This window comes from Macrotis lagotis, chromosome 1 (genome assembly GCF_037893015.1).
Source record: "Macrotis lagotis isolate mMagLag1 chromosome 1, bilby.v1.9.chrom.fasta, whole genome shotgun sequence".
NCBI classification, from domain to species: Eukaryota; Metazoa; Chordata; class Mammalia; order Peramelemorphia; family Peramelidae; genus Macrotis; species Macrotis lagotis.
In genome coordinates, this window is record NC_133658.1 from 229,134,632 (window position 1) to 229,152,730 (window position 18,099).

Here is an 18,099-nt window from a genome sequence, read left to right on the forward strand (position 1 = left end):
CAGGGTGCACAGTGTTTCCCTGGTTCTGCTCATCTTGATGAGTCTTATTTTCAAGGAGGCAGTGTGGAGTAGAGAAAAGTGATTCAGGCTGAGTTACAGGCCTGGGGTCAAGGTCTAGTCCCTCTTCCACATGATATCCTTCAAATATTTGAACATGTTCCAAATTCTTCTCTGGACATCCCTAGTACTTGTAAGCATTGTGATCTTGAACAAGTCACTTCTGCTTTATGGGACTTGATTTCCTTATCTGTAAACTGAGAAAATTGACTTAGAAGTGTCCAGAGCTCCTTTAGCATCTAAATCTGTTACCTGTCTAGCATTGGCCCTGCTTATACACAATGTTCCTTCCTCTTCTAAATTCTTTTCATTTGAATTCTAAATTCATAATTCCCAAGTTAGTCATTGTGGCTTTTCAATCACACTTACAGGATCACAATTTTCTCCTTTATAAAATTGAGGGGTTGGACTAAGTGAACCTTGAGGTTTCATCTGACTCTTGAGTTTCTACACTGATTGTGTGTTTAAAAGAGTGTTCTCCATGGTGGGAGTTATTTTAGGACATGTGGCGACAGAAAGGAAGAGTAAGGAAAGGGAGAGGTTAATTAAGATTGCATCGTGAAGACTATTTCCAGTAGCAAAGGCAACTCTAATTGGTAGAAGACTGAAGAATTTCTAAAAGTCTCTTATTAAGAACACACTGGAATGGGAGTTCTGAGTGGTTCCTTTTCAGTGGGTTTTTTACTAAATAGTAAGTGGCAGTGGCCATTTATAAGAGAACTCTTCTTGTTGAAGGATCCCAACATAATTTTCTCTAAAAATATGAGACATGAGCAAATGGGAAACCTTACTTTAACTGGGGTCAGCTAGGTGGTAGAGTGGATAGAGCACTGGTCTTGGACTCAGAAGGACAGGAGTTTTAATTCTGCCTCAGACTTGCTAGCTGTGTGAACTTGGGCAAGTCACTTAACTCTGCCTCACATCAGGACCATCTCTAGTTGTCCTGATTCATATCTGGCCACTGGACCCAAATGACTTAGGAGGAGAACTTACCCCAGAACCTCCTCACACAAATCCAATCCATATGTTTGTCATGGCATTATCTCCCTGATTGTCATTGTCTTCTTCAAGAATGAAGGACAGGCTAGAGAAGGTGCTGTCTGACTTGCTTCTTCTAAGCTTGGGACCAAATTGGTGTCTTTCTTTTGAATATCAGTGTTTCTAGGATTATAGATTCACAAGATTTAGAGCAAGAAGGGGCTATAGAGATCAGCTAGTCTGACCTCATTTAATAGAAGAGGAAACACTTGATCAAGGCCACATAGGTTTTTAAATAGCAGATCCAGGATTAGAGTCCAGATCTTCTAGCCAGGGGTTCTTAACCTTGGATCCATTAATTTGTTTTAAAATATAGTTTGATGACTATATTTCTTTTTTTTTAGATTTTTGCAAGGCAAATGGGGTTAAGTGGTTTGCCCAAGTCCACACAGCTAGGTAATTATTAAGTGTGATGACTATATTTCAATATAATTTAACACCTACATGGCACAATGGATAGAGAGCTTGGACCTGAAGTCAGGAAGACTTGAGTTCAAATCCCTGTCTCAGATATTGGTAGCTGTATGACTTTAAACAACTCATTTAACTTCTGTTTGCCTCAGTTTCTTCAGCTGTAAAATGGAGATTATAATAGTATTTGTATTCCATAGTTGTTTTGATAAAATGAGATAATATTTGAAAAGAGCCTAGCATAGTCCTTAGCATACAATGTTCTCTATAAATACTAGCTGTTAATATTTCTTTTGTTCTTTTGTCATCCTAAGTATTTTATTTTATACATTTAAAATTTATTTTGAGAAGGGCCCCAACAGCTTCATCAAAGTACCTAAGTGGTCCTCTAACACAAGAGGTTAAGAATATCTGATAGACTTCAAATCTGCTGCTTTTGATGAAAACATTTCAGAAGTCTCTCTGTCCTACAGGGTACATTTTACGTAGAATTTTCCTTAGCCTCATGGCTGTTATTTACCTGGAAAACAGAGTATGTATACAGTTGGGGTAGTGGAAAGAACACTGAGCCTGGAGTCAGGGCTCTTACCTCAGAGTCTCATTTGTGTTGTAGGTAAACAAAAGAAATAATAGCCCCTACCTCACAAAGCTGTTGTAAAGATCAAATGCAATCATATCTACAAGTGAGGTTTTGTATGCAAAGTATTTTTAATTTTTTGAAAACATTAAAATGCTATATAAATATGAGAGATGATGATGCAATTAATTGATGTTCATAAGAAAAAATCTTTGAATTCTTTAGATGCTTGTTGAATTGTTAATTCTCAGAAATCATTTGCAAAATTATTCTTTTTTAAGTATCTTTCAGTACTTAGTCTTTGATATTTCAAGATGTTTAGGACCATAAATACAGACTAGTTTATGACCTGGGTGGATAGAAACTACTTCCTTTAGTTTTTCAATGATTGACTTATCATAAGGGTACATATGGTCACTCCTATTTTTGTTCTACCAGAAATAGCAGGGATGTCCTCAGAGCCTGCTCAATGAAGGACAGACTTTGGGCTGTAAAATATCATCATCATTTATTGAGATGGTATTTACTGAAGCTTTGATGTATTTATTAGAACCTGGGATAATGGAGTCTTGAGGAAAAGAGTCAGATGCAGTGACCTTTTCCAAAAGGAGGTAACAACTCTTTTTTTTTAAAGAATTTTAAGAGCTATCTTCTTGTTCTAAATCTTGTGAATCTGTGATCCTAGAAGTCTTTTTATTTTCTCCCAATTTGTAAAAACAATTTTTAACAATCCATTTAGAAAATTTTGAGTTCCAACTCTCTTCTTTCTTCCCCTTTCCCCTCACTGAAAGGGTAAACAGGCTTATACATTACTCTTAACTCATCTAACCAATCAAAAATGAAAAATTCTCTACTGCAGAGCAATAGAACTCTGACTCTGGCCCTTTTCTGTTCCATATTTTTATCAATGACTAGGATATAAGTGTTGATGTCAGGCTTAGCAGATTTGTAGATGACATTAAGAGGGGACAGTTAACACATCAAGAAATAGTATTAAGATCACAATTGGAATGCTATTGGGATTGGGATGATGGTCTGACTCTATCTACATTAAATTTAATGCATCACATTGGGTTCAAATCAATTACACAAATGCAGATGGGGAGCTATTGATAAAAAGCAGTTCATGTAAAAAGAAAATAAACTGGGAGAGTTTAGTGAATTGAAGCTCCACTATTAGTTAATTGTATAATATAAGTGATGAAAATGCTAATGCTGGTTTGAGAGGAACCAGACTCTACCCTGGTCATTTGCCATCTGGAGTATTATGTTTGATTCTGGGCACCATATTTTGGGGAGGGCTTGATTAACAGTAACTATTCAGAAGAGAAAGACCAACATGGTGAAGCGACTTGAAGCAGTTCCAGATGAGGACTGATCAAGGGAACAAGAAATGTTTATCTTGGAAAAGTCAAAACTTGGTGTATGGGTTGAAGGGATGAGTAAAGGAAGTTGGCACTATAGCTGCCTGAAGTACTTGAAGGATTGTCTTAAAAGAAGAATTAGGGTTCTACTTGGTTCCAGAGGGTGGATTTAGGGAAAATGAGTAGAGATAGTAAAAAACAGGTTTTGATTTGATATAAAGAAAACAATAATTAGATCTCTCAGACACTAAATTGGATTGCCTTGGAAAGTAGTTAGTTCTTTGTTTTTGGAAAACAGAATGAACATTTATTAAGCACCTACTCTGTGCTGATTAGTACTTTGTAATGAAAATTAAGAATTTGTTATATGTAGGATAATGGAAAAAATAATCAAGTTTAGAAAAGGTTCCTGCTTTCAAGGACCCAGCCTTCTAGTAAGTGGAAAAAATCGATATGGATAATTATACTACACAATAGTATAACAGAGAGGTATAAAGGGTTATGAGAGGTCTGAAGAAGACTAGAGGCTTTAAAAAATTCCTTTTTATTATTATGAGTTTGACAAATACAAGAAAACATGAACATTTCTATATTTAAAAAAAGAATAGGAAAAAGAGACTGAAATGATGGCTTCACCACATGCATTTTGCTTTTTAAAAAGTCTACTTTATATTTGCCAAGATAATTCCAACACTATGTCCCCTTCTGAATTTTCTTCTGCCTTCTTTTGTGTATTTTTTAAATAATTCATTGAGGAATTTTTATTTTCTTTGTACCTTACAAAAAAATAAATAAAAGCCAAAGGATCTTAAAGGTCCTCTTCAAGGAGAGACTAGATGGACTAGAGGACCAGAGAATGTCCCTTCCAACACTGTGATGCTATGCTTTCATACTTTCTTGATTAAGAAAATGAGCAAGAGTTAAATGAGGTTGGAATGATTCATGCCTTTTCCCTTCTGAATCCTTCTATTGTGTTTCTGGTAGTGGTGAAATAGACATTTAATTTCCTTGGGAAATTTTTACACTGGTACTCTTGGATATGAGCTGGCTGAAATGAGTTGGGTCTAGTGGACAGGATGTTGAAGGCTGTGCCAGGAATGGAGAGCCGCATGAAGAAAAGACACAAAATAAAATGTGGGAGGAGAGAGGAAATGGGAGTCGAAAGAATAAAGTCATAGGAACACACCAGTGAAAAGGCGTTAAGGAGGAGGAAATGAAAGCAGAGATGTAGGTGGGGGCTAATGGGCACAGTCTTCTGCATGAATTCAGAATTGGAAGATGTGACCAAAGACGTTTTTGTTAAGAAAGGAAGTTGGAAGTAAGGGTAGAAGGAGGTTGAATTTGGCTTCTAAATACATCCTAGGAGCATTGGCATAAAGTGGTAGCTGGCATTATTTAAAATAAATAAAAAAAAAGAGGTGAGGTTATCCTAGGAAAGACTAGCTACCTTACTTTTTAAAAAAAACAGGAAACATGCTTCTAATATAACGTAGTCCATGTGAAAAGTTTAAAATGTTAATTTCAAGCTCCACCATCATTTTAAGACATCCACTGTGGGTCCTACCATCCCTTCTCTCCTTTGATGGAGCAGAGGAGCACTGAATCTGCTTCAGGAGCCAGAGGGCAGAAGGTATTTGGGAGGATATCAGTGCTGAACCCTGGAGGACTTGAAATTACCTGTGCTCTGTTTGCTGCATACTCTCATTAATGCAGGGGTTCTTAACTTGGGGTTCATGAACTTGCTTTTTAATATTTGGGTAATCATATTTTAATATAATTAATTTCCACTGTTATACTTTATATATTTTATTTTATGCATTTAAAAATATTCTGAAAAGGGATCCATAGGTTTTACTAGGCTGCCAATGAGGTTCATAATACAAAAAAAATATTATTTTAGTGAGAGAGGCAATGTAACATGAAGTTTAAACTCTAAACCCCTAAATAACATTTTCTGAAAGGATACTCTTTTTAAATTGTAAAAATAAAAAATTCCCTTTTTCAATATATTTACCTTTATTTGTCTACCAGAGGACACAATTATTCAAAGCAAAGGACTTTGATAGTGTAACAAAGGAAGAAAAATAACACTAAATATTTCCCCCATAAACCTGGATCAGATTCTCTCACAACACACACACACACACACACACACACACACACACACACACTCATAATCCTTAGGAAGAATGAACACATATGTGGAGAGAAACACATGCTGATGGTAATGTTTGTCCATTGTTCTCAAAGAAGACAATGCCATCAGGGAGGTGATGCCATGACAAGCACGTGAACTGGATTTGAATTGGGGTGGTGGCTGAGCTAAGTCATCAGCCTGACTTTTTCCTTCAGAGCCATCTGGGTCCAGTGGCCAGGTATGAATCAGGACAACTAGAGATGGTCCTGGAAGCCAGGCAGGCAGGGCTAACCCTTGCCCAAGGTATCAAATGTCAGAAGCTAAATTCAAACTCCTGTCCTGACAACAAGGTCAGTGCTCTCACCATCCAGCTGCCCTTAAAAAGACACAGAGTAGGGGGCAGCACATGATGGCACAGTGGCTAGAGCACCGGCCCTGCAGTCAGGAGAATCTGAATTACAATCCAGCCTCAGACACTTAAGAATTACCTGTGTGACCTTTGGCAAGTCACTTAACCCCATTGCTCTGCAAAAACCAAAAAACCAAAACCAAAAGAACAAACAAAAAACCCCACAGAGTACATATATGACCAGGACATATAGGTGGAGGGGCACAACCATGATGAACACATATGGCCAGAATGTGGAAGGACAACATCAAACTGATGCCATCAGTACACTAATGTTTTCTCCCTGCTGGTCTTTGCTAGGTATGTGATCTAAGTCAATCTGTTGTTTCTGTTGACTACTGCTGACCACATAGTCTCATGTACAGGTGGCCAGGCATAGCTCCTGTTGGATACATGACTGATGTGCTTTCTGTTTCCAACTTTTGCCTCCAACTATACTACCACAGTGGAATTCTATCTCTTCCTCAGGAGAATAGAGGAGCACCAGTCCCCCATCTCCTTTTAATAGCCTTCCTGAAATGTAAGAATTTCAGACCTCTGGTCAGTGGCTGTTCCTATAATGACTTTTAACCCTTTGTAAGAGATTCTGAAATCTTGGCAATATGTGCTTCTCTTCCTGTATGTGGTCTCTCCCATGTCCAATTCATCTTCCATATCACTGCCATAATAATTTTCCCAATGATCATGACACTCCCTTCCTCAGAAGTCTTCAGAGACTCCACATTGTTTTCCGAACAAACAAACAGTAAACTTCCCACTCTGGTATCCAGGGACCTCTGCAGCAAAGCTCTAGCCTCCAGCCTTCTCATTTTGCTCCTCTTTATTTATCTATGTTCCAGTCAAACCAGACTACTTTCTGTTATCTAATGTCATCCTACCTAATTTCTCTTATGTTCCTGTCATCTCCCCAACACGGAGTGGACTTTTTCCATCCTCAAAGTCCATTCATTAAAAAATCTTTTCATTCCTTTCAAGTCCAGTTTTCTCCATGAAACATTTCCTGTTGTTTCCCAGTAAAAAACTATTCTGTTTTTTAAAATTTCTCATTACAGGAAGGTAGGTGGTCCAATAGAATGAATGCTAGGTCTGGAGTCAGGAAGGCTTCAGTTTGAACCTGGTTTCAGACACTTACTGGTTGTTTGATCCAGAAAAAGTCACTGAACCTCTGACTGCCTCAGTTTCCTCTTCTGTAAAATGGGAATGATAATAACACCTATCTCTCAGGAGTTGCTTTGAGGATCAAATATTTGTAAAGCATTTAGCATAGTGCTAGCTTAATGTCTTTTCCTGAATCTTCCATTTAAATTATTTCTTCCCCGGAAAGGATCTTCACAATTATCTTACTGTACCTTGGAATGTACTAATGTAATTAATTCTTTACTAAAGTAGGTGATTGTTTAATTCTTTGTACTTGCATTTTAGCATCTTGGTATGTATACTTAATAAATATATATTAATTGATTTGTATTATAGTTATTCATAGAATTAAATTCATCGGATAGGTCTTTAGTGCCTATTGTTTGCTATGCACTGAGATGTGAATACAGTTGATGCCTACAGGAGCTTACATTGTATTGGTGATACAACAGGGCCAAAATCAGTACAGTACGAGGAATAATGGGGAAGGAGAATAATGAACAACTGAGGAGAAGACCCTGAGAGGCAGAGATATTTCAGGGATGGGGAATAACGTGTAATTGGAAATAGGAGAACTACTGATTTTAGGGAATGGCTAATAGTTCAGTTTGACTAGAAAGTAGAGTTCATATATATGAAAATCACATGCAACAAGGTTAGAAAGGTAGGTGAGAACCAGATTTTTTAGGAATTTACGTGCTAGACTAAAGAGTTTTTATTTTAATCTAGAAGCAGTAGGAAGTCATTGAAAGTTTTTGAACAGAGGAGCAATATGATTATATCTGTATCTTGGGGAAAGCTATTTTGATAGGTATATAAAAGATTGGAAAGAGGAGAGACTAGAAGCAGAGACCAATGAATTATTAATGAAATCCAGAATTAGTATGGTAACCATATTGAAAAGAGGAACAAGATCAAGAGACAACTGTAGGGGGCGACTAGGTGGCGTAGTGGATAAAGCACCAGCCTTGGAGTCAGGAGCACCTGGGTTCAAATCGGCCTCAGACACTTAATAATTACCTAGCTGTGTGGCCTTGGGCAAGCCACTTAACCTCATTTGCCTTGCAAAAAACCCCCCTAAAATAAAAAAGAGATAACTGTGAAGGCATAATTGACAGGTGTAGACAACCGATTGGGAACTGTAGGTGAGAGAGAAGAAAGAATCAAGTATGACCCCAAGATAGTAAAATTGGATGATTGGGTGATTGGAGAAACCTTCAACAGAAACAGGGAAGCTTAGAGGAGAGGCAGGTTTTGGAGTTAAGATAATGAATTTAATTTTAGATATACTGTATTTGATATCCCTTGATTGAAGTCATTTATATTAAGATGATAATTGAATTTATGGGAACAAATGAGCCCCCCATGAAAATATTTTTAGAGAGAAAAGAAAAGATGCTTCAGAGCATAGTCCTAGGGAACACTCACATTAAAAAGGCAGGGATTGGAGAAGAATCTAGAAAAAGATACTGAAGCATGGTCAGTGGAAGAAAACCCAGAGAAAACAACAGCATGGATGCCACAGAAGAGTACAATCAACAGTAGCAAAACATGCTGAGGAATCATGGAGGAAAGGACAGGACAGAAAAGAGGATAAAAATGGAGGAGAGGGTATGGACCAGGAAAAGACAATGGTTTAACAGTTATGTAAACTTTGTTTCCCTTGGAGAGAACAATTTCAGCAGAATAGTTGGTTTGGAAGTAAGCTGTCCTATCTTGAAGAAGACCATGACATCAAGGAAGTGATATTATAATATACACATAATTTGAATTCAAGTGAGGGGGTGTTATGCAAAGACACCATTCTCACTATCTCTTCCAGAATCATCTGAACCCATTGGTCTTATATATTAGGAACAGGATAACTGATATTGGTTTGGATACATGGAAGACCTTGACCTTTTAGAGATAGGTCTTTCCTAGATCACTGAGGCACCTCTGCACCATGGTAGTGTCAGGCTTAAAGAATTTTGTCTTAGCAACATTCAGTCAAAGTTCCACAAATGGTAGCTGTACCCCTTTTGTTCCTCAGGCTAGCAGATACATCCAGTGTTTGGAGTTATGGTTCTACTATACTAGATGGACACATCTTCATTAGTAGGGTAAAACTAACCTAACCTGTCTTCTGATGCACTATTTTATTCAGCATTGCAACCTTATTGATACCAGAACCCAAAGACTGGTTTCCCAGAAGTTGTCTTGAAGGTCATAGTAATAACATCACTGGATTGCTAATTGGTATCGTTTATGGTCAGAACTACAGTGGTACCTGATCACCTATTGAGAAGTGATTGAATGGTGATGAAATGAAGATGATTCTTCTTAGAAGGGTACTCAACCTTCCCTCCAATAGGTTGGAAATTTTTTGAGGGTAGGACCTATGCTATATTAATCTTTGTGTTTTCATTGACAAGGACAGTGCCTTGTAAATAATAGGTACTTAATTAATGTTTATTGAATGATTCAAATGAATGTTGGTCAACCTCTGCTTTAGAGCTGCCAGGAAAATTATTGGATTGAGCAGGAAGTGATAGAATACAAAAATCAGTTAAGCCTTGTGTGTGCTGAGATGTCTATAAAATGAATAGCTAAGAAAATGTGACTTTATCCCATTTTGATGACTAACAAAACTGACAGTATCCTAGGAACTTTACATACTGTAGCTGACTTCCACCTTGGACACTTACTAGCTATGTGACTGTAGTTAATTTACTTAGCTTCCTCACTTAACAAATCAGGATGATAATATTGTACTTAATTCATAGGAATGTTTTGAGAATCAATAAGATCTTAGTATACAACATGTACTTTATAAATCTTAAAGTTCTGTCCAAACACAGATGCAACTGAAAACTTCTGTCAGGTTCTGACTGCCGTGTTTAAGGAAAAGGATTGACAAATTTAACTTATGTCCAAAGGAGATTCATTTAGGAGGATGAGGGGATCAGAGAACATTTTATGTGGAGATTGTTTGGAAAAAAACCAGAGATGTTTTATCAGGAGAAAAGAAAATTTTGGAAGGGTATGCTAGCTATTATCTGTATTTATGGAATTATTGCACAGAAGATAGATTAAAGCTATTCCACTTGGCTACAAAAATCATTACCAGGAACTATGTTAGAAAGCTGGATATATGGAAAACTTTCTAAACAAAATTGTCCAAAAATGGAATAAACTTAGGTTGTATTAAGAGAGGCATTGTATCCAGAATGAAAGAATGGATGTTATATTTATATTCTGTCCTGGTCAGGCTATATTTTGGAAGTTTTGGGAAGTTTCATTTGAGGTTTTCAACAAGACGCTACATGGATGACCATTTGTAGGAAATTTCATAGAAGAGATTAATGTTGGATGGATGAGATTACTTCTTAGGTCCATTCCAACTAGAATTTTATGAAAATGAAAACTTCTACTACAGTGTGTTATGATGGAAAAAGCAATGCATCTAGAATCAGAAGATCAAATGAGATAACATGTAAAGTATTCTGCAAACTTTAAGTACTTTTCTAAGGTGTACTATTATTTCCTGATTTTCTTACTTATCAACTATATGAACCTAACAAGTCACTACATCATCAAATTTCCTCCTCTGTAAAATGGAGATAATGGTGCCTGTACAATTATTATTATTATATATAGCATATAACAATAATAACTAACAGTAATACAATGCTTTATAGATTTACAAGTGCTTTGCAAATATTATCTCATTTATTCCTATCAACATCCTTTTTGGCTATTTTATAGTTGAGGAAACTGAGGCAGATAATAGTAGTGAAGTGACTTGCCCATGGTCATAAGCCTAGTAAGTATCTGAGGCTGGATTTGAATTCTAGTCTTCCTGATTCTAGGTCCATCTTCCTATTCATTGCAAGGAAGAGTGTGACAGTGGATGGTGATCCAACCTCAAAGACTTGTGCGGATCAAAAGAGATAATGAATATAGAATGCTGTATAAATGTTAGCTTCTTTTATTAGGATTATTATCATTATGATATATCAGACAGCTGAAAGCCACTGCTGTGTAGCCTGTGGGTTGTTGGTCCAGGCAGCTGTGTCATCTTAGTTATTACCTGTCAGGGGTAGTTTGGCACAGTTTCTTTCGCACAACTCTCAATCAGTCAATCAATACACATTTATTAACTTTTACTATTTACTCTGAAGGCACTGTACTAATAAGTGCCGGAGATTAAAAATAAAAGTGAACATGATCTCTTCTCTCGAAGAATCTAGCATTCTAATGGAGGAGACATGAATAGGTACATATAAGGTGACTATGATGATAGCTAACATTTATATAATGCTTACTTTGTGCACATACAGAGTAGATGGAAGATAATTTAAAGTCTATCAGTAAGAGAACATTTATTAAAGTGTCTATTATGGGTCAGGCACTCTGCTAAGCACTGGTGATAAAAATTTAAAAAAAGCAAAATAAATCCCTACCCCCAGGGGTGGCTAGGTGGTGCAGTGGATAAAGCACAGGCCCTGGAGTCAGGAGTACCTGGGTTCAGATCCCAGCTCAGACACTTTATTAATAATTACCTAGCTGTGTGGCCTTGGGCAAGCCACTTAACCCCATTTGCCTTGCAAAATCCTAAAAAAAAAAAAAGATAAATCCCTACCCCCAAGGAGCTTACATTCTATCGAAGGAGACATAAATGGGTTTATAGAAGATACACAGAGAAGATGGGTGGCAGTATTAGAGGGGAGTTATTAGCAACTAGGAGGATAGATAAACATTTGAACTGAGTCATGAATAAAGCCAAGAATTTAGATTCTAAATCTGGAGGTGAGGAGGGAGAGCATTCTTGGTCAGGGACAACCAGTACAAAGGCAGGGAAATGAGACTTGTTTGTGTTTCCAGTATCTTTCCATTTGAAAATGATTAAGTTATTACTTAAATGAAATAAATGAAAATGGTTCATATTCTTGATTCATTCTTTTCACTGGCTATGTGAAGAAGCAGTGGGGCATGAGTACTGGGCTGAGAATCTGCAATCCTCTAGTGCCTATTTTTCCCCTGGCTAGCTGTATAACTTTAATAAGTCATAGAACTATAAGGTGTCAGAACTGAAAGAGACTTTGGAGAGTTTCTTGTTCTGCTTAAATCTGCTTAACAATCCTGTTAAAACATACCCCCAAAGTGGAATGATTTCAGCAGTTCTCTAGTCTAATTCAAATTGTAATTTCATCTGTAGCATTCTTAGTCCTTCGTCAGATCTTCCTCTTCAAAATCTCCAGAGCCAGCTCTTTGACTTTTGGATGATTGTAAATATTAGGGAGGTTTTTTTCCCAGCTGAATTCTGACTTTTGCAGCTTTCATTCATTATTACCATTTCTTTCTTCTATGGCTAATTAGGACAAGTCTGATCCCTCTTCCATATGACAAGTCTTTGGATATTTGAAGACAGCTAACTTGACTCCCTAAGTAAACTCTTCATTAGGAAGAGCATAATCCCCCATTTCCTTTATTCCATCCTCATTTAGAATAGTCCTAATCTATAGCTATCAATATGATTCCTAAAATGTGCCTAGACATGACCAAGACAGAATATGATGCAATTACATTTCTATCATTTTGGACTTAGTAGTAATAACTGACTTTTCTATTATTCTTTAAAGTTTGTAAAGTGCTTTATATAAGTTATTTACAACAACCCTGTGAGGTAAGTTCTGTAGATATTATTTTATCCATCTTGCAAACGATACTGCTGAGGTTCAGAGAGATTAATAACAAGGTAGTAGCTAGAAAGAATCAGTTAGGATTTGAACTTTAAGTTCCTATATACAGTGCCACTCTTAATTTGACTTAGGTGTAACTTTTTTGTTTTCCCTGCTAAATTATTGTTTTGTACTGAACTTGTAATCTACCAGAGGACCCCACAGTCTTTTTTCATGAATACCTAGTCATGCTTATTCCATCTTATATTTGTGTAATTGATTTTTTGAACCATAATAGAAAACTTAACATTTATCTCTATAACATTAATTAGATTTTTAAAATCTATTAATTTCACACAGTTAAATTCAAAGATACAAAATATGAATTTAAATCCAAAATGGGACTATAGGATATGAAGTATGTTTACATGTATAATATACATATTTATAAAATATGTTAAAAAGTGGGGCAAGTTATATAATATAATTTAACAGAAGGCTAAGAAAAGCAGTTTGTTTCTTTCTGATCTTTATTTTCTGTCTATGTATTCATAAAGTTTTGCTACTGTTGTCCTTATGATTTATATGATGTTGTAGTCAATGTATGTGATAATTCCAATTCTGTTGTCCTGATTTTGCATTCCATTTTGTTACCTTTCCCATATTTTTGTATTCTTATTATTTTATCCTAATTTATTGTATGATATTCCATTATTGATGTTTTACAATTTTTCAGATATTCTCCAGTTATTAGATATGTATATTATATCCTCATCAAATTTCATGTCATTTATTTTAATCTGTAACTCTAGCTTATCAAGGTCTTTTTCTTTGGATCCTCTAGTATTAGACATTCTTAGCTTTGTATCATCTGTAAATGTGATAAGCATCCCTTTTATGGCTTCATCTAAATCATTACTAAACATGTTTCTTATAGCACAGATCCAAGAACCTATCCATGGAGCATTCTGCTAAGACTTTTTTTCAGTTTATTGAGCTATTGGTATAATAACTTCTACTATATGGTATCTCCATGTCAACTTTGGTTTTTGCTTTTGATACTTATCAAGCCTAGTACTGTCATCTTTATGAAGTCTTTCTTGATCTTTCCAACTTTTGGTTTTTCCCAAGCCATTGGTATTTAATGCTTTTTGTGTCTTTGTATCAAGTCACTTTATAATTATTCTGTGTATATTTAAATATAGATTTATTGTCTTCCTCATTAGAATATAAGCTCTTCAGGAGGACTTGTATTCCCAGAATCTAAGATGTGCCCAGCAAATTGTAGGTGCTTAGTGGATGCTTGATGCTTGATTGATTTTTTGATTATTTAATTCTTCCTTTTGGAAGGTGATATATATATATATATATATATATATATATATATATATATATATATATATATATAATTTTTTTTCCCTACTCTACAAAATTGTTTCTGTCATTTGCTTCTTGCTAATCTTTCAGAATGATAAATTTTCTTGGTGGTCAATGCTACTTCACTGCCTCTTTTATATTATCCCAATTTTAGAGGAGGATTAAAGATTAGAGAACATTAGAGATCACCTAATCTACTATCTTCATTTTATAGATGAAGTAGCTGAGGCCCACCAAAGGGAAGTTATTTTCTCATCATCACAGGTAGTAAAAGAGCAGAGCTAGGAATTTGAAACCTGGTTGCCTTATTTCAAACATTATTTTCCTTGACATTAGACTATATCCCCCCTTCTATTTTCATATTCTAATCATAAATCAAATCTAATTAAATCTGTGTTCTTTTTTTTTTTTTTTTTTTTTTTAGTTTTTGAAAGGCAATGGGGTTAAGTGGCTTGCCCAAGGCCACATGGCTAGGTAATTATTAAGTGTCTGAGGCCGGATTTGAACTCAGGTACTCCTGACTCCAAGGCCAGTGCTCTATCCACTACGCCACCTAGCTGCCCCTCTGTGTTATCTTTAAAATTAAATTTTAGCTCTTTGACCTCTCTGAGCCTCAATTTCCCCATTTGTAAAATAGTAATAATATTACCTGCCCATCCTAACTCAAAGGATTGTATTTTATAAACCCTAAAATGCCAGCTAGATGTGAATAATTTGGTGTTTAGTGATGTCCGACTCTTTGCGACCCTATGCACCATAGTAAACTTGTACTGTGTTCTTGGCAAAGATGCTGAACTGGTTTGCTACTTTCTTCTTCAGTAGTTTAAGACAAATAGGTTAAGGACTTGCCCAATGTGACACAGCTGGTAAGGTCTGAGGCTAGATTTGATCTTGTTTTTCTGACTCCAGGTCCAGTACTCTTATTAACTGTACCTCCTAATTGTCTCATAAGGATATAAAAGTGATCAATGTCCTTTCTTTTCTTTGAATGGTAATAATGATGATAGCTAGCATTTACATAGCACCTTAAGTTTTGTTAAATGTTTTACATATTCCATCTTATTTGAAACCACAGTAATCCTGTTGTCTTCATTTTATATAGAAGGAAACTGAAGGTGAGAGTTATCTGGGTCCATACTGATTAGTGTCTGAGGCAGAATTTGAAACTGACCCAAGCCCAGCACTCTATCCTGTACCACTTAACTGTGCCTGTTGTATTATAGTTATAGAGTTGGGGTTTTTTTGACTTCTACCTTTGCTGAATTTTGTTGCTTCTCTTTTAGTGGACTTAATGGAGATAAAAGAAATACGCCCAGGGAAAAACTCAAAGGACTTTGAACGTGGGAAAGCCAGTCGCCAGAAAGAAGATTGCTGCTTCACCATATTTTATGGCACCCAGTTTGTCCTTAACACTCTAAGTTTAGCAGGTACATTTACTTTTTTTCTTTTGCCTTGCCTCCCCTGACACACTTTTCTTATTTTCCTGTATTAACTTTCCATAATGGGAGAAGAAGTTCTCTAGACAAGTGGGTTAATAAGGCACAGTATTTCTTATTTTTTCTCATCCTGAAGCAGACAACACAAATATTTAGTATTTATCAGAAGAAAAGTGATTACAATCCTCATTTCATTATTGTCTTCATCAAAGTTTTACCCTGAGGCATGGCATAGAAGATGACTTTTCATTCTAGAAGCCAATGCCAAGGAAGAAACAACTCTGGCATGATCTACCACCTTGAAAGTCTCCAAATTTTTTTCCCAGCTTCTGTAGACAGAAGGTCAACCTAACCAGATATGGAGAGAGATGACATTAAGCTGATCTTCTGTGTCCTGGACCATCACTGGTTGTCTTGACTTTTGTCTTCTACTGGATTTAGATGACTTTAGAAGAGAGAATGTGGTTGACTACTTTTATTCATTTAAGGCAATGGAGTTAAGTGACTTGCCCAAGGTCACACAGCTAGGCAATTAAGTATTTGAGGTCAAATTTGAACTCAGATCCTCCTGACTCCAGGGTTGGTGCTCTATCCACTATGCCACCTAGCTGCCCCAGTTGACTACTCTGTACATCTCTACCTCACTTAAATCCAGTTCACTAGTAAGTCAAGATATCTTCTACGATGTCATTGATCCTCTTTTAAAATAAGGGACAAACAATACCTAACTAGTTGGGTAATTAGGTAGAGTTCTTTAGTCAAGGCAGCCCAAGAAAAAAATAAAAATGCAAAATACCCTCAGTCCTTTGTAACCTGTTTTGATTCTTTAGTGACAGAAATAATAAGATTCATAGATCTTTAACTGAAAGAGACCTTGGAAGTCATTTAGTCCAACTGCCTTATTTTACAAGTGAGAAAACTGAAGCCCAGAGAGCTTAGTTAAATGACTTCTTGAAGGTTACAGAGATTTTATATGATAGAGCCAAAGTTTGAACTCAGATCCTGTGATTTCTATTGTGCCTTACATTTGAGGGCAGGACCTAAGGGTGTCAAGAATCACAGGTTTTAGACATCTACAAACATTAATTTTACTGTTGTCAAATTTGAGATTTTAATCTAATAGCACATGAGTTAAAATAGTATTGATTAACCATGCTATGTTCACACTGACATTTTTGCTAAAAAATGCAAAAGAGGAGACAAAGAAGTTCAATGAAGTCATGGCACATGGGTCCTGTTAGTGAAATAAAAAGATTTGGATGAGTTTGTTGGAGGCCCAAGGCCATCCTTTGATGGCCCTAGTCTTCTTGTCTTGTGCTCAAGCAGCAAGGAGACCACCCTGAAGACAATTGCAGCTTCTGGGCTGCAGCATCTGTTCCAGAAGAAGATGAATGTCAAGAAACTCTACAAAGAACAAGAGTTCAAAGAGCAAGTCAACATAAATCTGAGTACTTATTGACTTGTGTTTGAAAATTGCCACAGTGGATGGGAGAATGGCAAAAAATACATTGGAAAAATATGATTTCAAATGAAGACATTAAAGAGGAATCTTTTCTTCAATCTATTTTTTTTGCCAACTTGCCAGAATGATTTTTCTTAAATCACTGGTTTGGCTATGTCTCTCCTTTGCTCAAATCAATGTTTTCTGATTGTATGTAAGATAATATACAAACTCCTCAGTTGTATTTAAGATCCATACAGTCTGATGTTACTTTGTTTTTCTGACATTGGTTTACATTACTTCTCTTTGTGTGCTCTGTATTCTAGCTAAACAGGATCCCTTTTTCTGTCACCATATGTCTATGTCACCATATTTGTCATCTCCCTAGAAAATATCACCAGGATATCTCCTGTCCCAATACACTTGTGCAGGCTATCCCCCATGAATGAGTGAATAGAAAAGCATTTATTAAGTGCTCACTATTTACAGAGTATTGTGCTAGGCACTGTAAGATTATAGAATGAAAAACAAAGTAAGGACTCTCTCTTCATCTTTCCCCTTCAGAGTCCTAATATTCCTTGAAGGCCCAATTCTGATGCCACCTCTTCCATGACATTTTCTCTAAGGGACCAGCTGAGTATTTGGATCTTTCCTCTGCCCTTTCACTTTCTACCTTGTACATGTGTACATGCCAAATTGTAGGCAGAGGCTTTTTATTTTTGTCTTTGTAGCCTCAGGGTAGCTAGGTGACTCTGTGAGAAGAGTGGCAGACTGTAGTCAGGAAGATTCATCTTCCTAAAATCTATTCTGGCCTCAGACACTTATTTGCTATGTTGTTCTGGGCAAGTCACTTAACCTAGTTTGCCTTAGTTTCCTCATTTGTATAATAATATGGAGAAGGAAATGGCAAGTCATTCCAATATCTTTGTCAAGAAAAGCCCAAATAGGATCATACAGCACCAGACACAACTGAAATGACTCAACCACAAAAATCACCAGTACCTCCCGTGGTTCTTGTTCATGGTAGGCTATTAATAAATGCTTATTGAATT

General features: G+C 36.3%; 1 protein-coding gene across 3 annotated transcripts in view; it reads left to right on the forward strand.

The window, feature by feature from the left end:
• The window catches only part of PLCG2 (phospholipase C gamma 2), a 182,617-nt gene that overhangs the window by 48,583 nt on the left and 115,935 nt on the right, over positions 1-18,099 (forward strand). For all 3 annotated transcript variants that reach the window (XM_074209748.1, XM_074209746.1, XM_074209747.1), the window contains exon 3: positions 15,454-15,597. In XM_074209748.1, the coding sequence (XP_074065849.1) occupies positions 15,454-15,597 (144 nt within the window). The remainder of the gene's footprint in view (positions 1-15,453; positions 15,598-18,099) is intronic.